Source organism: Opisthocomus hoazin, chromosome 11 (assembly GCF_030867145.1).
Source record: "Opisthocomus hoazin isolate bOpiHoa1 chromosome 11, bOpiHoa1.hap1, whole genome shotgun sequence".
Lineage (NCBI taxonomy): Eukaryota > Metazoa > Chordata > Aves > Opisthocomiformes > Opisthocomidae > Opisthocomus > Opisthocomus hoazin.
This window is the reverse complement of record NC_134424.1, coordinates 10,595,436-10,616,816: the sequence shown is the minus strand read 5'-3', so window position 1 is coordinate 10,616,816 and position 21,381 is coordinate 10,595,436. Positions and strand designations below refer to the sequence as shown.

At 46.1% G+C, this 21,381-nt stretch overlaps 4 protein-coding genes across 10 annotated transcripts in view; all 4 read left to right on the top strand.

Moving 5' to 3' along the window:
- The window catches only part of PRKAR2A (protein kinase cAMP-dependent type II regulatory subunit alpha), a 65,716-nt gene extending 56,514 nt beyond the window's left edge, over positions 1–9,202 (top strand). Inside the window, exons 8-11 of the mRNA XM_075433083.1 lie at positions 1,607–1,681; positions 4,781–4,846; positions 5,529–5,667; positions 6,217–9,202. Of these exons, the coding sequence (XP_075289198.1) occupies positions 1,607–1,681; positions 4,781–4,846; positions 5,529–5,667; positions 6,217–6,350 (414 nt within the window). The 3' untranslated portion in view covers positions 6,351–9,202. The remainder of the gene's footprint in view (positions 1–1,606; positions 1,682–4,780; positions 4,847–5,528; positions 5,668–6,216) is intronic.
- A 2,314-nt stretch (positions 9,203–11,516) lies between these two features.
- Positions 11,517–13,905, top strand: RPP14 (ribonuclease P/MRP subunit p14). Its single transcript, XM_075433020.1, has 5 exons — positions 11,517–11,614; positions 11,695–11,779; positions 12,431–12,507; positions 13,098–13,176; positions 13,817–13,905. The coding sequence occupies exons 1-5, from the start codon at positions 11,529–11,531 to the stop codon at positions 13,871–13,873; spliced, it is 384 nt and encodes a 127-aa protein (XP_075289135.1). The 5' UTR covers positions 11,517–11,528; the 3' UTR covers positions 13,874–13,905.
- An 11-nt stretch (positions 13,906–13,916) lies between these two features.
- Positions 13,917–15,112, top strand: HTD2 (hydroxyacyl-thioester dehydratase type 2). The gene has a single exon (XM_075433021.1). The coding sequence runs from the start codon at positions 13,917–13,919 to the stop codon at positions 14,421–14,423; it is 507 nt and encodes a 168-aa protein (XP_075289136.1). The 3' UTR covers positions 14,424–15,112.
- Positions 15,113–17,219: 2,107 nt separating this feature from the next.
- The window catches only part of PXK (PX domain containing serine/threonine kinase like), a 37,797-nt gene continuing 33,635 nt past the window's right edge, over positions 17,220–21,381 (top strand). For all 7 annotated transcript variants that reach the window (XM_075433082.1, XM_075433074.1, XM_075433073.1 and 4 more), the window contains exon 1: positions 17,220–17,438. In XM_075433082.1, coding sequence (XP_075289197.1) covers positions 17,337–17,438 — 102 coding nt within the window. In that variant the 5' untranslated portion in view covers positions 17,220–17,336. The remainder of the gene's footprint in view (positions 17,439–21,381) is intronic.

The window sequence follows — 21,381 nt, the reverse complement described above, 5'->3', positions numbered from 1 at the left end:
TTTTATCTCAATCCGTGTAAATATTTTTAAAAAATCACAAAAACACCACAAAAAAAAAAAAATCTACAAATCTGTCAGAGAACAGGTATTACAGTGAAAATTGGACCTCAAGGCTGTGGTTCCTTTGAAGGTGTGATATTAAAGTAATGATAAAATGAGTGGGATATTTGGCCTTTATCAGCCATGAATGGTTTTAAATTTGAGACAAAGACGTGGCCGTAGTAGGTCTTGCTTTAACGTATTCAGGAGGTAAGCTAAGAGTAGGCTAAGGGGAAGCACTACTAACTGGGAACAAAGTGACCAGGCAGATGTCATGTTGATGTGTGTGGTGCATGACTTAAGCAGCAATGTATGAATTCTCACTCCTAAGCTATTGATTCAGCCTGTATCTTCAGAGGGCTTCTGGAGTCCTACCAAACTGCTTTGAAATCAGTATGTCTCTGTCTTTGCCTTACAGCATAACTTAGATTTTCTTTGTTTTCTCATCATAACAATATTTTTCAGCATTAATCTTTAGTATTTGAGAAGAGCTTTTAATCCTTTGGAGAGAAGATTCCAAAATGACCAAGTGTCATTAGGTGTGGATAGCAACCTCTAATATATATTATTTGGACGTATGTTGGTGGCTGCGGAATGGGTGAATTGTGCAATACCTTCTCCTTGAGTGCCTGGCTTAAACTAGTTCCATCAGTGTGACTTTTTTTGAGCACAAAAATGACTCATAAATATTTAAAGATACAGAAAAATAACTCATTAGCACTGGATGGCTCTTTGCGTGACATACTGCAATTGAATCATGCATGGATCAGAATTAATTTTTTCAAACCTGGGCTAGATTGAGGTGCATTTGTGGAATGAGTGGATTACAACTGAATCACCTGTTGAGATACTAATTTTAACTGTAGGATTTTCTTCCTTTCTTAGTATGTTTTTTACACTGCTCTGAACCAATAAAATTGTTTTGTGGTTCTAGATGGGCACTGGGAAACATTGTAGATAAATTTAACTGTTCTTTCTCCCTTCCTGTTTGTGAAGACTCAGGCGTGTTCCATTGCATGTCAGATGAGTACCTCTTGCCCTTGCTGCTGGGCATGCTGGCGCGGTGCCTGCTTACAATTTAGGGATGATGTCCTTTTCATATTTCATATCCCCTTCCTCTCTCCATTCTAGGAGTGAGTTCTGGAACACGAACACCACCCCCCCCCCCCATTCAAGTATATGGTGATTAAAATATTTTGAAGATGAGTTGTTACTTACTGAAGTTTGTTCTTAGGAAGTTTATGACATTTTTCTGAGCGTTTTCTTAAAATTTCAACTGAATCTTAGAGGAAGTGATTTTTTTTTTTCCCCGGTTTGCTCTAAACCAGCCACATCAGTTATTTGTTAACTGTGGGGTAAGACAAGCATGTGGATGGGACACCAGACAATTTCCTTTCCCTGTTGATTTTGGTAGTCTTGAAAGCTGTGGTGCAGTACGACAGTGTCGTATTTTTCAGTACACAGATACTGCTGTTTGTGTGTCTAGTGAATGCCTCTTCAGGGCTACAAAGTTTACTAGAGGTGTGCTATAATAGATGGTTATGTTTACTTTTCCTCTTTGTTCCAGGCATCAGAGCGAATGAAGATAGTGGATGTTATAGGGGAAAAAGTGTATCAAGATGGGGAACGTATCATTTCTCAGGTACTTGAAGTCTAAATTTCTCTTTATCATTCTCATTTCTCTGCTTCTTTTTTCCTGTTTGGAATTGACTTACAGAATCGTGTTACTTGGACCAGTTTGGCATCACTTACTCTTCTAATGCATCCAGTTTGTTTGACCACTTCTTGAATGTTTGGGGAACAGCCAGTATGTCTTTTGCGACAAGTTTATTCTGTTACTTTAGCTTCAGAATTTTTCTTCTCTCATCTGTTTGTTTTTTTTACAAATGCCCTTTGCAAGGTTTCAACAGGAGTATGCCTTAAGAAGCTGAAATGAAATGCCTGGCTATGCAGTTTTCCATGACAGCCCCCAGCTAGACTTTTCGTAGGCACCTATGGCCAGATTAAACAAGGAGTCACAAACACGTAGTAAAGGCATTTCTAATTCCTAGGTCTGACTAAACAACAAAAACAAAAACAATTCAGCGGGAGTATGAATTTGGATGAAACTAAATGAAGTCATTGGGAATATGGTACTAGTTGGACCCCACTCAGTTAACTGTTCTAAGAAACTCTCAAGGTTAATTAAAACCACTGTTTTTCCTAATGCCTTTAAAAAGAGTATTTCAGTGGTGGAGAAGTCTGACTTCAATCGACAGCCTTTGGTTGCTGGTGTGTGTTTTGTCTGCTGTAATAGATCAAGGACAGGGTGGTGGAATGTGAAGCTGGACAAACTCAAGCTAAAGCTGTGGGATTTTTTTGGCTGTGACACAAATAAGTTTTTGGAACACTGTTACTGATGAAACAGTGGAATTTTGCATCAAGTTTAGCTTGGGGTTGCTTTGTTGCAAAAAGTGCTCTGGTTCAAGTTAATGCAGGAAGTTAATGCAAGAAAGTCCGTGGCTTAGCTGAAATTGCAGGCTTTTGATCACAACCATCGTTTTGTTTTACAAACAGAATATGACTCCTTGATAATGTCTTGAATAATTCATCTTAATTACCTTGAATGTCGGATAACTCTGAATGCAGGAAACCTTAGTTTGATGATAACCAAATATTGCCAAGTAACTTCTCTCTAAAAATAGCGTCAATTTTGTAAGCTGAAAATCTCCTTGCTTAAGACCCTGAGAAAACTGAACTGTCAGCAAAATCAAAGCTTATAAATCAATCTCAAAGCTGGGAACCCACACAATCAGTGATCCAATTACACAGTTGGTTTTAATCTTTTGTAATATCTGAATTAAGGACAAGGATATAATTACCCTTAGAAGAAGGATTAATAGTCTGGATAGGTCTGGGTGATGGTAATGCACTGCTGAAGATGATGAAATTTTATTCTTGGAAAAGATGTGATAGCTTTTAACATTACAACAGTTGTATCAATACCACAAACCCCTTTTCTCTTGTGGATAATTTTAAATGTTAATTATCCTTCTGGAATTTGACCCTTCAGTTAAGGGCAGTGTGCTTTAAAAACTTGGAAATTGTTAGTGCCTGCCGGTGTTACAAGGATGTCTCCCACTCAGTTTGTTTTCATTCTTTTAAAAAAATAAATAAATACTCTTTCAGTACTTAGTCTTTCAGAAATATGCCAAGTGTATAATTTCATGTTTTGATAGATAGCAACAGTGAATGAAAAGCTTTGTGCTGGATGGCTTACAACCATCCCCAGGAAGCTTAGCTAAGGGCCTAATTTCTTTTGTAACTCCATGTTTGAATCTTGCATCATCTGCTCCCAGTCCATGTTTCATACTCAAGTTGTAATCATCTCTCTCCATCATTCCCATCATGCTCATAGTCTCCTTGCCCACTTCATTTAATGTCGGATTTATCTCTCTCCTCACATTGTTTCACAGGTTTTTTTGCTAGGGTGCTCCCATTCCCATACCAGTTCCTTATCCAGCCCCTGTCTCCGTGAAGCCTTTAGGCCCTTTGCTTCTGATGCATAGCAAGAGGCATGTGCCAGCTCTCCACTCTTGACTTCCAGTCCTATACCAAGCCCACAGGGGTTGGTACAGAGAGGGAAAGTTCTCTCTGTCACAGCTGAAACTTTCAAAATAAAGTCCTGGTGAAGCTCTCCAGAGCAGACGTAAACTACAATCTGTTGAAGGTCTGCAACCTGATGTGGTTTAGCTGGATGTGATAAAGGTTCTAGAAACTCTCTCAGAATCACAGCATGGTTGAGGTTGGAAGGGACCTCTGGAGGTCATCTTGCCCAACCCTTCTGCTCAAGCAGGGCCACCTAGACCCAGCTGCCCAGGACCATGTCCAGGCGGCTTTTGAATATCCCGAAGGATGGAGACTTCAGAACCTCTCTGGGAAACCAGTGCCTGTGCTTGGTCACCCTCACAGTGACTTTTTCATAGAAACAGCTGAATTTGACTCAGACAAAATTTTCTACTTCACACTCAGTTACTCAACAACACCTTGTGGTATCTTTCTAGAAATTGATATAAAATGGTTTATTAATTTTTATTTTCTCCCACTTGCCCTATGTGACTTATTTTCCTTTAATGGCGTGATGCTATTGAGTGCTTTATTATTCCTTACCATTCTCACTGCCTTTACACAGCCGTTGCATCATTCCTCATGTAGATGGGTTGCATTGTGGACTTGGTTTTCTGTAAACTATCCTCCCCTTACTTTCTATGTTCATGCTCCTAAAATACTGCTATTTGGATTCTGCTGATCACCCACTATTTTACCCTGGATTGACTGAGCTCCTGCTTAGTTTAATGGAATCTTCTTGCTACTGGGGTCTAGAAATGCAGTCGCTAAATTGTGTTCTGTTAAAACTTGCTCTGGAAATTCTAGGCCCTGCTTAGTTTCACTAGCTGTTGGATACTTCCATCAGGATCAGAAGATTTGCACTTAAGTGATTTTGCTAAATATTGTCAATCTCCTTTGCTTTTTGCTTTCCACCTGCCCTCTCACTGAATGATAGGTAATAACAGTTCCTTCCCTGGGGTGTTCCTTTGGTACATTACCTACCCAGTCGCCTTTTAATGTTAAGAGTTAGAGCATTTGTCAATCCAGCAGATTTCTGCACAAGGCTTAGTTCAGAGTGAATGCTTTAATACCATTTATACATACTTTTAGAGTAAACTAAACATTAATTTGTTTTACCTTTTCGTCTTCACAGGGCGATAAAGCAGATTGTTTCTACATTGTAGAATCAGGTGAAGTAAAAATCTTGATTAAAAGCAAGGTGAGTTCAAGCTGAGTGATTGGGCTTTAGGTCAGTCGCTGATTTGATTGATTAATACAAGTGGTGTGAAAAAGCCTACCCTGACTTATTTTAAGATATTATTTTATGATATTTATCGTCACTCATGTGATGTAGGTTGTAAATCCCCATACCTGTTCTGAAGTGGCCAGAATTCACTTTACTAAAGTTGGAAAGTCTTTTGCTTGTATCTGTTCCTCTGCAAATTAAGCTGATACACTCTCCCTGGCTTTAAGGGTGGAGATGAAACTTTTCTTCTAGGATTACAGAGAACTGCAACTTACAAAACCTAGGGTCTGTTATCTCTAGTGACATACTAGACATTGGCTTTTGAACAAATCTCTGTACAGTCTGAAGCAGCCGAAGGGAACAACACGTTGTGCATGATAAAACCTGTGTTAGGCTGATGAAATAGCAGTTCCCAAAGATGTAACAGTAAATATCCTCCAGTCCCAGAACTTGCGGACTGGCATACACTTTTATCAGGCTTCTAACTGAACATGCTGTTAAGGTGTTCTACGAGTACAGAGCATGACTTGGGACTCGCCAATTTAAAAGCCCTAAACCAGTGAACTGTTGCACAACTGTAAGATATGTGGGATTAACTGCCGCCTCGTACAAAGACAGAACTGTATGCAAATGATTAAAATGTACTGTTTAACAGACTATGACAAGTAAAGAAGCTAACCAAGAAGTGGAGATTGCTCGGTGTCACAGAGGACAGTATTTTGGAGAGCTTGCACTCGTTACCAACAAACCCAGAGCAGCCTCTGCCTATGCTGTTGGGGAGGTCAAATGTTTAGGTAAGCAGGTGTTCTGTGTTTCTAGTTACCCTTTTCTGGTCTTTGCTTGTTTTGTGGACCTTGCCTGAGTGAGCAGCTGTTCTAAACCTAGAAGCCTGTTGGTAGCTGGTGGTTAGACACGAGAAGGTAGGACCATGGGCTGGAGTGGGTCTCCATGCTGAAGTTTGAGAAGCACTGCTGCTTACTTCCAGCAGATTCTGTTTTTTTCTGCTTGCGCAGCAGTATTCTTTGAAGGGGTAAGTAGCATCAGCTTTGTGTCTATAGCTTGTTTGTCACACACAGCTCTCAAGTGATCTTTTAATGCCAGTGTGGTGTGTATTTGGCTGTTGTATTTATCCTTGAGGTCAGGTGTGTATTTCATTAATCTTGATTCTCCAAATAACAGTGCAGAGGGAAGTCAGAAGTAAAAGTTCTGTTTCTGCAGCTTCTGTTAAAGCCTCAGAACCAAATGGGTTGGGCTGGACATCTGTGTTCTGAGTTCAAAAAATAGATTGGCATGTGATGTCCTTTTTGACAAACAAGCTTGTTTTCACTTCTGTTCCTTTGCAGTCATGGATGTGCAAGCATTTGAGAGGTTGCTTGGACCCTGCATGGACATTATGAAGAGGAATATAACACATTACGAGGAGCAGCTGGTGGCAATGTTTGGCTCTAGCATGGACCTGTTGGATCCAGGGAATTAGGCACAGGGTACCTCAATGCCTTCATAGTTCAAGACACAGAAAAGCCTCCTATCAGCAACACAACCCACAAGGAAAATGGACACTACAGAACAGTTACTGCTGCTGTCTTCTTGGGCATTTTAGAAACCATAAACAATTCTCAGCACAGATGGATTGCTCACTCCCTGCCTCCACTTTGCTGCTGATACTTCATTATTAGACCTAGATTAAAGATGATGCTAACCCTATGTTCACTTACTTGGTTCAGAATGGCATCTGTCCAACAGTTCAAGTGCCTGATACGAAACCCAAAGTGTGCAAGATGCAGAAGCCTCCTTCCTTCTGGTGTTACTGTTGGGATAAATTTTCAGATCAGATTCTGTAGTGAGAGGTTGCCTGTTCTGCAGAGGCAACCTGTGGAATCTGAGCCTTTTACGGGCTGATTACCTTCATCTGATGCTTTCCTTACTCAATGTCAAATTTGCTTTAAATTGTAGCATCTGGGTTTGAAGTCAAAATATCAATGGAGCCAGTTACTAAGGTGGCACTGAAGTTTTCTTCCACCCGCTGAAAGCAGTGGGTACTATAGCTCTTTAAACCAAGTAAACCGAGCTGGGGACATGGGAGAGTCTGCTTATCAACAAAATGCGGAAAATGAAGCATTACTGTATTTTAAGTGTTTGCTGAGCAGCAAAGAAAATTGTTTTACTCTATGCTGCCCAAAAAAATGCAGTGGTTCAGATCAAATGGCCTGAAGGTGTCATAGTTGTCATCTCCCCAAGTTTGCTCCTTGTTACTGACACTGAGTACATTTTATTGTGGTGAGATCACAATATATGACCTTCTCTTGCTTACAGAGATCCTTTATACTGCTAGATTTGCCAGGGCGCTGTTGTTGACTGGGTCAGTTTTAAAGCTTTTTAAGGAGGTGAATGTTTTGTAGTTTAAATGAAGACTACTTCTGTACTTATTTACAGGAGCTCCCCCCAGTCCTAACGTTTCACAGTATTCTAACTTCATTAGACACTTGGATGCTTCCAAATACCGTGTTGATTTGCTAAACTTTTCAAAAGTTGGCAACATTTGACTTAGTCAGCAAAAACATTTGCTTTACAATGTAGTTGGTGTGTTTCCGGAGTCTTTTTGGTTTAGGTGATAACTAAGCTAACTATGTTTGTCTAAAATACTTGTTAAATTTGCAGCATTTATTAGGTAGATTCGACTTCTGTAGCTTTAATGATCTTAATTGGCATACTGCTGAGATTTTATGAGAGTATTATCTAAAGAAGTCAAAGGAAAGGACGAGAATGTAAAATCAAAAGATTGGGATCCCATGCGAGCAAGAACAAGCTTTTGAAGCTTTACCTTTCTCTAGACTCCCCAAAGCAAAGGCATACTGGGCAACGCCATCCTGCATCCCAGATCTGTGTGACATCACTCTGTGGTGTAAAGAGGCAGCCTGACCTTGAGCTGAAAGGGAATGAGTCTGTAAGAAGGCTCGTCCATTTAAAAGCTATCATTTGCAGTGTGCCTGATCAGTTTGGTTTGGTTTAACCAACCTGTTCTGTACAATTTTGGAGCATGAAGGTAGTGAGAGAAGCTTGTAGCAAGATACTCAATATTGCCAGGTATCCGGTTAGAACACCAGCAGTGAGCAAAGTCTGGAAAGCGTGTGAGTGGCGATACCAAGACCAGGGAGTGAAGCGAGGCGTCTGTTCATAAAGATCTGCCCGCATCACTGCATCTCAGCTCATCCCTTTTCACTATGACTGTTCATTGCAATTGTCGTGGAGAACGAGCCCAAGTTTTTTGTTGGTACTGCTCAACATTCAGTAAATCTGCCGTGGAGTCTCTGAAATTGGCAGCAGAGAGAGATCTAGTTTTTAATAAAAGAACTCAGCAGCAAAGTGGGCAAAGAGGATAGCGTCTTCAAGACTTAGAAGGAAAAGTCTCTTGTTTGTGATTCCCTGCTTGTGATTGTTGTGAAGTCAGTGAGAGGAGCTTTCAGTGGTCAAATATCCAGGCATATGGTATTTCTGTTTAATGTCATGGCACAGGATTCACAATGTAAAAGAACAAAAAAGGGCAAAAGTGCTCTCTCTTTAGAAACGAGTGCAAAACATAAAACTTTAAAACAAAACTTCAAAAACAAAGTGCAATTTTGCACAGAGGGCAAAAAACCGGAACCCCCTTAAGTGTCACTTCCATTCTTTCTTTTCCGTTGGCTGAAAGCAGAGTCTTGTTCTTGACGTGTATTTGTAAACTAGTCTTGCCAAAATGCAAATGCTTTGGGTTTTTTTTCACTCCAGATAATTGTTGTTGTTATGGTTATTGCTGATTATTTTCACTTTCTTCAAACCGTACATTTTATTTCAAGAGGCCTGCCTTGTGGATTTCCTCCTGATGGTCTGCAGCTCTACACTGCTATTTCAAGATGCAAGAGAAAGTCACTAACCTCATAGGAGAACACTCAACTCCGCTTAGCTGGCTGGAGCTAATAATGCGCTACTAATTTTCCTCTGCTCTGTGGGGCAGGAGGGGAATTAAATTCTGCATAAAGTTGCTACCTCAAGGCTCCAAGTGCTTTTAAAGGTCTTTAACTTGGGAGAATTTCATAAGTTCTTAAAATTGGTCTGTTCTTTTGAGTTAAATGTTTTTTTAATTGCGTCATTGAGGGACCCTTATTTTAATTCATTTTACATTTAGTACTTGATTCTCAAAGGATGAACAGCTGCGAAGTTTGGTTCTTGCATTATAGTGTTCAACATGAAAGAAAAATACTTGCCATATAAACATATGGTTTTAACAAGTTAAACCACTCTGGGGTTCAGCTTCACTTTTGGTTAATAAAAAACTGACATGTTGTGTCCGGCCTTCCTGTATGATCCTGTGTGTGCTCTTTATTGACTTACTGCAGCTGACACAACCTCCCTCAGTGCTTACAGCGGGAGCGGACTTCACAGCAGCTTACAAGATTGACTCGGAGTGCCTGAGTTACCGTTGCTGGTGTTGTCAGAGCCTCATGGAGAACAGCACTTGCCCTGTTGCAATAACCAAAAGAGATTTAGACATGACCCGACCACCAAGTTTTACTGTTTGGTGATAAAATTTTACTAATATCTTAAAAATAATACCAGTTTCTGTGGATATTATTGCTCCCAATAAAACTGGCTGCTCTGATATGTCTGCCAAATTATCGTAGAACTTGTTTTATTGTTTGAACGCTGTGCTAACTGGTTCTCGGTTCCTAGGAGAAACACAGTATTCGTGAAGGCCTCTTGCTGGCCTACACTTACAGCTACCGAATTTTATGTGGCAAGCTGCCTTTTTTTTTTTTAACCTAACTAACTATTTGAAAAGAAAAATACTTTGGGACATGTGAAATTGCCTGTTCGAATACTCAGTATTTGCTTTTGCTGAAGTTTTGTTTCTAAACACTTTGTATTTTATGTGCAGTTTTTAAATTAGTGTGGGAAAGTAGCTCAGATGGATTGTGGTGCTAAACATGAGAAGGCCTCTGCTGGAATACAGTACTTCAGCTTTGGACACTTTAACTCGGGGAAGATGGTGACACCTGAAGGGGCCAGAGGGCAGCAGTATGATAAGCAATTATTTAGAAAACGTAACATTTTACAGACGGATAAGGAAAAACTGGGACTTTTTTTTTTCCTCTGGAAAGGAGGACTGGGGGAAAGGGGGCAGGCAATATTCAAACGTAGGAAAGGAATGATCCCATATTGATTAGGAGAGGCCTATTAATATGGGGCATAAGCTACAGCAGGGAAGCTGTTGAGTGAACATTTAAAAGATCTGTCTGGAAGACAGCTAGAATAGACTGCTTGGGCAAGCGTGAAATCTTCCAACACTAAATTTTTTAGATTTTTTTTTTTTAGCAGTTGTAAACTAGCTCTGCTGAGTGCTTACAATATCTGTCTGAGGCAGGGGTGGATTAGGTAACCTCCTGGGGAGGCGTTTCTGAGCTATATTGCCCTTTTATTATGAATACCTCTTTAAAATCACCAAGGGCTTTAGCTGACACAAATGTGCTGTCTCCAGGTTTTGTGCCGCATCAGCAGTAGGAACATGAAAACAGATTGGTGTCTATGAAAGAAAGGAAAGGAGGCTGTCCGTGGGCTAGGGCTTGGGTCCAAAGCTTGCCAAGCACCCGGAGCAGAGAGTAAACCCCAAATCCAAACAGAGAAAACACCTTGAACTCTGAAGTTCCTTTGTGCAGACTGAGCAGCTTGATGGCAAAGGCTGATGCTGGCTTGTGAGTCGGGCCCCAGCTCAAGCACGTCGGGTGGGTGTTAGTCTATTGCAGTGTCACCCTGCTGGGGTCGACATTAATTCCTGGATAAGCAACTTCTTTAGGAAAAAAAAAATGTAAGAATCTGTAAAGTTCTTATGCTGAGGATGATGTTCCATCATTTTGGCAAAGATACTTCCATCCTTTCTGCTGTTTCTCTCCGAAGGGTATCTTTCACACCAATCTTCGGATCAGCTGCGAGGAGTCACGCTGGTACCAAAATGGTGTTACTTTATCTCCTGAACTGGATGCTGACCAGCGAGATGCAAAGACGTGCTGCCAGACTGCTTCTGTGCACACTTCACATCTGTTTCAGCGGTGCGTACTGCAGAATGGAGCCTGGGGTAACGCGCTGCCCTCGGCCTGCCTCTGGGCCAACAGCATTTGTCTGAAGGGGAAGCGAAGGAGCTCTGCTGGCCCCTCCCCAGCAGCACCTTTGTTGTGGAGCGCTCAGTACTTGTCTTTCTGAAGCTAAAAGCTAGCACGCAGCGCTCGGAAGCCCGGTCTGCTCCCACGGCTTCCCCGGGATTCCTCTCAGCCCCAGGGGCTGCTCGTCACCTTCGCCCTGGGCAGCCGGAGCTCCACTGTCCCGCAAGCCTCGGCAGCGCGCAGCCATCCTGGCCGCCGCCCGTGCCCAGCGGTGCCGCAGCGGCCGCTCTCCTCGCAGCCGTAACCGGGAACAGGCCCTTTCCCCTGCCCGGAGGACCGGCGGTACCCGGCAGCCGCCCCGGGATAACTGCGAGGCCTCGGCCTGGAGGCGTTCGCGCTGCCCGGTCGCCATGGCGACGTCGAGGCGGGGCGCGGGGGGGGGGCGACCCTGCGGGGCCGCCGTAGAGGGCGGGGCGGCCCCGCGCCGCCATTGGCTCGGCGGGGGCGCGCGGCCTGGCGGGCGGATGGCGCGAGCGGAGCCGCCGGCCGCCGCCTTCGAGCGGCGCGTGGTGCGGGGCGGCGCGGAGCACCATTACCTGCGGGTCCGCCTGTGAGGAGCGGGGGGGCGGGGGGGAGCGGGAGCGGGGCCCCGGCCGCCCCCCGGCTGATCGCTGCTCTGCTTCCCCGTAGGGAGCTGCCCGACGGCGGGGCCCGGCCGAGCGTCGCGCAGTTCAAGCAGCTGGTGGTGTCGGCCCTGAGGGAGCTGCACGGAGAGGTGGGCCGGGGCCGGGGCTGGGGCCGCGCCGCTTCCCTCGGCTGGAGGCCTCGGGCCGGCGCGGCCCTGGCTTCGGCGGCCGGTCCTCGGTCGGCTCTGCCCGCCGCATTTAGGCGGTCTGGCCGGGCTGGCGGCGGGGTGGGCGTCTGCGGGTGGCCTCGCCGGTAACCGGTACCGGCCCGCGCTGTGACTCCCTCCTGGGGAGGCTGGGCTGTGCGCTTTGTTTTAGCGCCTGCAGTCCCGCGGCTCCAGCGCATCTGGTCTTTAGCGTTTGGGGTAGCGATGCTTTTGCTGTAGCGAGGCTTTAACGGGAGAGCTGTGGGAGGGGACCAGCTTCGCGGGTGGGGAAGTCCGCGGTGCTGTTCTCGCCCTGTTGACGGTATCGCTGGGTGGCTTTAAGCAAGTCACGTTGCTGCTGCGTCCCTGTTTCTCCCGCCGTGATGTGCAACTAAAAAGTGGCTTCTGTCTAAAGAGCTTTGAGATGAGGGGTGCTGTGTAAAAACTAGTGGTGCTGTAGCTGAAACATTCATGAGAGATTTGAGCATACTGTAACACCTTTAACGATGTCGTGTACTGGCAGTGAAATCACCAGCTTATAAACCACTAGGAGAGCATAGGATAGTACTTATTAAATGACATAGTCTTTCATAGGTTGGAGCGGCTTTGCCTGTTGATGTCTTAACCTACGAGGAAAAAACTCTGTCTGCTATATTAAGAGTTATTAGCAGGTAAGGTGCAGTAGGTATGCGCTTCAGGTACAACCATGAAAATATTTTTTGTAAGGAAGCAGAACTGTTAAGCTAAGAATGGTCTTTGAAGAATTAAGCCTAACTTGCAGATATCTGCATGCAGAAAATAAATAAAAATTCAGTAAGATTTGGTAACCTGCATGCATCGGTACATTATTCCTGCTTTAAAACAGAGTGGTTTGACAGGAGCTAAGTACCATTGATATATGCAGCTTGAAATATTTTCCTATAGTAAAGATGAGAATGGTTAGATTTAAATGGTGAAGACAAATGCAGGTGATCTAGGATAAGAAGGAGCTTAAGCGCACAGCGAGAACAATAATGGGGCCAGTGAAGTGAACTCACAAAGGTTGCAGTACGTATCTCCGTATGTCGGGACAAGAGACTGCAGTCATTGCAATAACCCTGTGGGGCACTGTGCTGCTGCTAGAGCTCATTGGTGAAATTACCTGCTGTTGATTAAGGTTTTATTACCCTTTATGTAACGTGCTTTTATTTAAGATGTTTATGCTGCAGGAAAACTGAGAAAACCAAATTTTATTAATATCTTTCATTTTCTTTTTACTTAGTGGCCTTGTCAAGCTGTGGAGTGCTCTAACCTTGCTGGGCTTCTACCAGAACAGGAGGTGTGCCTTTCGAGTGCTGCAGGTAAGGCCCCGCGGGGGCTGGATGGCTCCCCCCATGTCAGCTCTCGCTCTAAGGTCTGGCTAGCTGGGCACACTGCCTCTTCGTAGGAAGATGGCCTAGATGCAAAACCGTCTTGGTTTGGGAGTGAAATGCTTCTCCATGCAGGTGTGTAGGCCTGTGTTTAAGCAATTCTCATCTTATAATGAGTCATCTAAAATGTGCCGGTAGCGGCTGTCTCATTACTTGATGGTTTAATTCCAGTGAGAAATCCCAATCTCATTAATACATCTGCAAGAAAATAATTTCTGGAAAGTTCTGTTCTTGGCCCACACCTTGGTCCGATCTTTTATTTCTCCTACCCCAAAGCTTCCTTTTCTAATACTCTCTGTCGACTGACCTTGTTTAAAAATGCCTGCCTGGACATGCACTTCCAGAGCTTATTTTTTTCCAGAGGATGCTGCTTAATAAAATCAGTACCAAGAATTCTTTGTCTCTGAAGTCATGGCTAAACAAAAATCTGCTCAGGCATAGCTCGAAACTTTTAACTTTTATGTAAAAGGGAAATTTAAGTATTTTCAACTTTGCATTCGATGGTGATTTTTAATTTTTTTTTAATGCTTTAGTTTGTATCTTGCTTTGTTTTTGTTTCTCTCCAAACTAGACATCTCCATTTCTTCTTGCATTATCTGGCAACAGTAGAGAACTAGTCTTGGACTGAATGCTGTGGCTGGTTTGGTTGTACGAAGCAGAAGTTACTTGAGATGTTGCAGCCCTTCAGGCGTGGAATTTCTGGAGGGGATTTCCAACAAAGAGCCTGGACAAAGCTAACAGTTATCAACTCCCTGCTTGGCCGTCCCCTTCTGCAGAGTTTACACATCAAAGTTGGAGACACAGCCGAACTTACCAAAGCTTTTACACAGAATGATGTTGTTACTTTTTCTGATTTAACAGGTGACACAAATCCTTTGCATTTAAATGAAGATTTTGCGAAGAAATCTAGGTTTGGGAGAACTATTGTACACGGAGTTTTGATCAATGGACTTATTTCTGCAGTGCTGGGTACTAAAATGCCCGGTCAAGGTTGTGTATTTCTTTCTCAGGAGATCCGATTTCCAGCTCCTTTGTATACTGGTGAAGAAGTCTTGGCTGCAGCAGAAGTTAAACGACTGAAGGGTTCTATTGCACACATTTCAGTATCATGTAAAGTCAAAGAGAGTGGGAAGACTGTTATGGAAGGGATGGTGAAAGTCATGGTGTCAGACAGTTAGAGCTGTCAATCCTATGCTACTTTGCTGCTCAAGTCAGAAATGTGTGCTTGGTTTTGACTCTGCCTTTTTATGCGAGATCACTTAATCCAGTAAAGTTGCCACAAAAAACCTTCAGAACGTTTCAAAGACAGTGCGCAAACTCAATCCGCATAGCAACTGTGTTAAGAAACTTTGAGCTTTTCATTGTCCCCTGCGTACTGCCAAGATGAAACCGATGGAACTGGGCACTTCCCCGTGACAGAAGCAGCACGTTTAGACAAGCCTCCGCTCTGCTACTGTGGGAAGGCTGGGGTGGTGGGGCTGGTGTTGGGGCTGTGCTTTTCAGCAAAATTGCAGTCCGTGCTAGCGGAGTTCAGTTAAGACTTGTTCCCTCTCTACGGAGTAGCTCTATGGCTCTCTGTGTGTTTAACAAGCAGAGGAGAAGTGGAGGTGTTGACAGACACGTACTGCGAGATCCCTCGCCATCTCCCTGGCAGCTCTAGCTGATGTTGGTGCAGTGTGCTCTCTTGCAGTGTTCGAACTAGTACTACAGCCATCCTCAGCTCCGCAAATGAGTAGTAGTCAGCATTCACATAAGCAATATGCTCTGCCTGATTTAGCAGGAGACGTGGCTCTCGAAATACTTTCAAATTCTTGTAGATATCTTACGAAACCTGGTTATAAACAAAAATTTACCACTAAGGATAAAATTCCTCTGAAACTTGCCCCCCGGAAGCAGAGCAAAGGAGACTTTTAAAAAGCTGCATTGTCACTGCTTCTACTTACTGCCTCCTGTTCCTGTGGGCAAGGCAAGCAGGGGCAGTTCTGTGGAGTACTAAGTGGCTTCTCTCTGCTTTTTTTGGCTGTGTGGACACGTGTTCCCCTTTGCCTGCTGGAAGTACCTTGGTTGCTGGTGAAGTAGGGTTTTGGTAAATTCATTAGTAAATCACCTGGGTTAAATTAGTTTAGTACCAACGTACGGTTATTCTACACTAAGAAACGTTTTTTCAGGAATGATGGGTGGTACAAGTATGGCTGTCTTCAGTTGGTGGCTCGTGCAATTGTTGGGCAAAACATCAGTTACCTCCCGTGTTCTCTGCAGCAGGAGCACACCCGCAAGTTTCCTTGGCTGCAAATAACCTCCGAGGTTGTTTGCTATGAGATGGGAGTTTGTCCTCAAACTGTGATGAAAGCTACTGGTACAGGTTATGCTGTCTGGGTGCGATGGCTTTTCTTAAACGTGACTGCACTGGAACGACAAACCCCAGGCGTCAAATCAAATGGGATGGGGGGGGGGTGGTGGTGTTTGGACTGTTTGAGTTTGCTGTGCACTCTGTTCTCAAGGCATGGGCTTTGGCCTGTTCACAGCGTGGGACCAAGACTTGGGGCTTCCCCTTCGCCTCCCTTCTGCCTTGGGTCGCTGCCCGATGGCTTTTGCTGCACCAAACGCTGTTTTTCACAGCAGGAGTGCTCTGTTCCTTGCTCACCTGCCTCTCTGCTGGGGAGCCATCGTGCTGGCGCCCACTAACAACGGGTATCAGGTTGGTGTCTGACCTCCTGGGTCGCGGTGGAAGGAGCATGGGGAGTTGCCATTCCACCCGAGACCAGGCTGCTGACCACAGTGCAGGGCCCGATTCCCTACCTGTGCGGAGCTGCAAGATGGGGACGATGCTGCATACAGTAACGATTTGAAACATGCGACAGACTCGAGCTCTGCAGTCGTACTGACGTCATTGTGCGATGAATTCCTGCACGAAGACAAGCAGGGATGCAGGCAGGTGCCCCACCACGGGCCATAGCTTCCCAGGCACCAAGCGTACTGGAAGGCAGCGTTCTGCAGTGGAAGCGGGGGCGTGGGACTCAGCGTGACAACTTTTAATCTGTGGTTTGGAAACAAATTTAACTGAAGTCACAGAATCACAGAATGTTCGGGGTTGGAAGGGACCTCTGTGGGTCATCTAGTCCAACCCCCCTGCCGAAGCAGGGTCACCTACAGCAGGCTGCACAGGACCTTGTCCAGGCGGGTCTTGAATATCTCCAGAGAAGGAGACTCCACAACCTCCCTGGGCAGCCTGTTCCAGGGCTCCGTCACCCTCAGAGTGAAGAAGTTCTTCCTTGTGTTCAGGCTGGAACTTCCTGTGCTTCAGTTTGTGCCCATTGCCCCTTGTCCTGTCGCTGGGCACCACTGAAAAGAGTCTGGCCCCATCCTCCTGACACCCACCCTGCAGATATTTATGAGCATTTATGAGGTCCCCTCGCAGCCTTCTCTTCTTCAGGCTGAACAAGCCCAGCTCCCTCAGCCTCTCCTCGTAGGAGAGATGTTCCAGTCCCCTCACCATCCTTGTAGCCCTCCACTGGACTCTCTCCAGCAGCTCCTCATCTTTCTTGAACTGGGGAGCCCAGTCTAGAAATTGAGTAGAAAATACCGGATGCTCTTTGGTTTGTAAATGATCGTTTAACTACAAGCCCCCTCCCTGGCAGCGTTCGAGGCCAGGCTGGACGGAGCGCTGAGCACCCCGGTCTGGTGGAAGATGTCCCTGCTCACGGCAGGGGGTGGAACCGGATGGTCTTTAAGGTCCCTACCGACCCAAACCAGTCGATGCAGAGGCGCGGGGCAGCAGGCGAGCCAGCCCCTCTCCCCCCGCGCAAAGCACCCGGCGGTCACGCGCGCCCCGCCGCCCCCCTCCCCCGTTACCGACCCCGCGGGACGGGCCCCGCCGCGCGCTGCCGGGGGCGGGCGCCGCCGCGCCAGGCCGGGTCCGCCCCGCGCGGGCGGGCGGGAGCAGCGCCCCCTGGCGAAGGGCGGTCGGCCGGTCGGCGGCGCTAAGGCCCGGCGGCGGCGTGGCGGCGCTGCCGTGTTGACAGCGGCGGCCGCGCCGGGAGCTTGCTCGGGAAGCAGGTTGGAGGCGCCGGGCTCCCGCTCCCTGCCCCGGTATGGCCTTCATGGAGAAGCCGCCGGCCGGCAAGGTGCTGCTGGACGACACGGTGCCGCTGACAGCGCAGATCGAGGCCAGCCAGAGCCTGCACTCCCACACGGTGAGCGGCGCCGGCCGGCGGGCAGGCCGGGCCGCAGGAGCGGCCGGTGCCCGGGGCGGGGGGGGGGGGGGGGGGGGGCAGGGGGAGCGAGGTGAGGTAACGGGAGGGAGCCCGGTGACGGGCGGCGCGGGGCCTGCGGCTCAGCCCGGTGGGAGCGAGGCCGAGGGCAGCGGGAGGCGGCGGGGAGGGCGCCGGGGCAAGGCCCGGGGCGGTTGCGGGGCCGGGCTGGGGCTGTGCGGGGCCCTGCGGCGCTGGCGCGGGGCCGGGGGGGGCAGCGGGGCCGAGACCCCGCGACCGCGGGGTTCCCCTCCCCGGCAGCCGGGGGCGGTGGGGCTGCGGCGGTGCCGCCGTTGCGGGGTCTCCCGCGGGGTGCTGGGCTGCTCCTCTCGGCCGGTTCTCCCCCCGCAGCCCGCCGCGGCTCCCGGTGCCGGCACCCACCGGGCTGCAGCCCACGCCCGGGCTCTGCGGGTCCGCTCCGAGGGAGGCCTGGTGCCTCCTGGCCGGACAAGTCGTCGTCATTGCTGATTTCCTCGGGGCAGAGGCGGGTTCCGGGCGCCTCCGGTAGCCCCGCCGAAGCCTGCGGGCTGGGGGGCTGCGGGGCCGCAGAGCCGAGACCGGGGGTACAGCCTCGCTGCTGCGGGGAGCAGCGGGACGAGCCCTGCTCGGGCTGCGGTGCCGCGGAGCAGCTCTCCTGGGCTGTCCGAGGCACCCGCACGCTGCCCCGGGGAGAGCTGCGCTGGCTGGGAGCGTGCAGTCGTGGTCCAGATTTCATCATCTCCCGTTTGCAGTTATTTTCCACTTTAAAAACTCGCTTTTACATATGGTGTGACCAAGCAGGGCTGTGACTCAGACGGAGAGCTGGCTGTCACTTCTGACCCTTGCTTTGGCTGCGGGCGGGGATGCGGGGCTAGAAAGGAGGCCAGAGGCGCTTCAGCGGCAGGTAGGCGTGCGGGACGCGCGTGGTGAGCAGAGCCAGCGTGTGCCTTCGGCCCCCGACGCAGCTCCCACTCCTGCGGCGCTGAGCCCCCTTCCTCGTTCCTTCCATCTGGTGGATACTCTTAACCTGCACGACAACAATTGTAGGTTCACCACAGGGTATACAACTAATCCGGAGAATGGCTTGTAAACTACTCTTCTGATAAGTAATCCGCAGTTAAGAAGTGTTTTTTGTGTGAGGAGCTCACATTAACTAACGTTCCAGCCTTCCTCTGAACAGAGGTTGCGTCTGAGAAACTGTCCGGAAGATCTTGTGAACCCAGCAGGCTACGGATCTCAGCTGTTGCAACTCCTATGATAAATAAAACCAGTGAGGTCTATCTTCTGGCAAGCCTAACGCTATTCACCTGTTTCAGTAGCCGATGGGTGCGTGTACCAAGTCCCGTGGGAAGCTGTGTAGCCTCTAACACCCCCCAGTTAGCAGTCCCGATTGCAGGTTCATTGCTAACTTGTTTCCATCGTCCCTTATTACACATTTTTGCTGGTGCAAATGAGAATAGCTTTTTGTGTTCTTTCCTTTGGTTTGGATGATTCTGGTTAAAAAAGAAAAAAGGTCACAAAATTATTTTAGAATGAGCACTTGGAAGTAGTTTTTCAATCCAGACTCTGCGTGTGTTGTCTTGTCTGGGTGAGAGTGATAGCAAATGTTGCTCCCCCACTCTGTCTTTCATCTTGGTCTTCTGCTACTAACGGATGTTCAGCAAAAATACTGATTTGTTCTGATCTCTTGTTAATAACAGAATGCTGGAGCACTGTGCCTTTTTGATGTAAAATCTGTCTCTAAGATACATCTATTAGTAATTGTTTGTTTTACTGCAGAAGCCCTGTTGATAGTTGAAAGATGGCTTGAAGTGTGTGTCGCACAGATGGTTTACATAGAGGCAGTGTGGGATAACAAAATGCAGGAAGCCAGAACAGACACTTGGTTTCTTATTTGATGTAAGTCGACTATTTTGTCATTTTGGACACTTCATCTTATGTCCCTGGTATCTGAATAACTTGTTTATTGGTGGGTGACACCGTCCCTGATATGAGCTTTCCTGGTTTAAATAAGCCACTCAAATAGATCCTTGTGTTTGAAGAGGTGTGTAAATGAAGCCCCTCTAAGAAATAAGGGTTGAAGTGCTTTTGTGGGGGGTTGAGGCTCTATTGCACTTTGTTTTATTATAGATGTAAGGAAGTAGGTTGTCATTAACTGAATGCTTCTTGCGTTTCTTCCTCATTCTACCTCAAAGCGATACCTTCAGAAGACGTAGATCTATACAGTTCTTCATCTCAATCTAATGTTTGGAGAACTAGGTCTTCACATGCTAGACTTGTTCTAAAGCTGACATACAAACGCATCCATGAATAAATTTTCTGTTGTCAGCAGTATATAGTAAGATTTTTTTAATGCTGCTTAGTTTTGCAAGAATTGCTTTAAACTTGCATTTATAATTTTTTTCCTGTAAATCGTTGCTTATAAAAGCACTCCTATGAAGATGGTTTAGGCCTGGGCTAGATGCAACTTTAACGTGGCAACTGAACTAGTAATAATGTAAACCACCTATGGGTACTGAAAATAGCCACTCTTCTGAATAGCCAGCTAAGGAAAAGGTGAAGAATTTCAGGAAAAGCTCTGTAGACATGGTGGAACACCAAGCAGAACACCAAAGCTTGTGTCAAATGAATAGTTCGCTTGTCTATTGTTCTAAGAAGCTTCTGTTAATTTAGATTTAATACAACAGACTGGGTAAGTGTAAACTTAATAGCACTGAATCAAGGGTTGTACTTGGCAGAGGCTGAGTTTCTGTTTCCTAGGAATGAGGGTGAAACTAAAAAAACAAAACTGAAAACAAAACCCGAAACTGCTGCATACTTACCTGAATTCTGCAGAAACCTAAGGGACAAAGCTGGTATTTAAAATGTTCTTTTGAGGGTTTGCACTTTTTGCTTAGTAAGAGCATGTCAACCAGCTAGTAAATGTGGGGTTTAGATTGTTAGGAAATCAACTGCAAAATTTTCTGGTACGCTTACAAGGTCTTTATTTTTTTTTCAAGTCAACACAGCTCAGAAGTTCTTACCTGAGTTAGTACATCTCATCTGGTGTGTGATCTCCATGCTTTTGCGTTGCAACAAAGAAGTTTTCTTTCTGCATATTTATTTCCAATGATAATTGAAGATGAAAATGATGCCCCTTCTTTTTCACAAAAGTTGTTGCACCGGTTAAATGTGTTGGAAGCAGTGTGAATTTTGCTGGAATATGCACTTACATACAAATGATTCTATAGTGCAGTGTTTATGGAGTCCTTTTCATTTTGAAAGCCAAATAAATTTATATTGCAGGCGAATTCCAACAGTACCTCACTTAATAGATTTGAAATTACATGAGCAAACTCTGTCAGCTTCATTTTGTCTCGTGCTATATGCTTCAGTCGCTAGCACTGCACAAGAAGAGAGAGTGAATGTATCAACTCCAGGAGGGTACTGGGCACCGTTTCATGGGCAGGGTTCAGTGCTCGCGGTAGGTATCTCTAGTAACTGTTTTGCAGAAGATGAAGTTGTTTGGTTGCCACTGAATTCCTTGATTTCAGTAGGAGTGGAACTGCATCCAGTGTATTAAGCCATTTACCAGGGTCTCATCTTGATGCCAAATGTCACACTCTGACAACAGAGGCATTTTCAGCCCTAAACCTTTAATAAATTTTGGCTATTGAACTTGCTTCATATTGCAATATTTAATCTGTATGTGCACTATTTAAAAGTGGCTTTCTTTCTAAACCTTCAAGTAGCATTCAAAAGATGCTATTTTCTTTCACAATAATCTAGACATGCTCCTTAATAAGAACTGCACATCTGTACGTACAAGTTTTAGAGCACTTTAAAGCAGTAAAAGCACTAGCAAGTTATACATATACTTCTGAACATTCCTTAAGTCTTTTTGAAAGTGATTTTCCTTTTTCATGCT

Excerpts from the sequence above, each read along its gene's own strand:
- RPP14 (XM_075433020.1), top strand. The coding sequence starts at position 11,529 with ATGGCGCGAGCGGAGCCGCCGGCCGCCGCCTTCGAGCGGCGCGTGGTG. Across the intron at positions 11,615-11,694 it reads CATTACCTGCGGGTCCGCCT|GGAGCTGCCCGACGGCGGGG; the intron begins GTGAGGAGCGGG and ends GCTTCCCCGTAG. Across the intron at positions 13,177-13,816 it reads GTGCCTTTCGAGTGCTGCAG|ACATCTCCATTTCTTCTTGC; the intron begins GTAAGGCCCCGC and ends TCTCCAAACTAG.
- HTD2 (XM_075433021.1), top strand. The coding sequence starts at position 13,917 with ATGTTGCAGCCCTTCAGGCGTGGAATTTCTGGAGGGGATTTCCAACAA.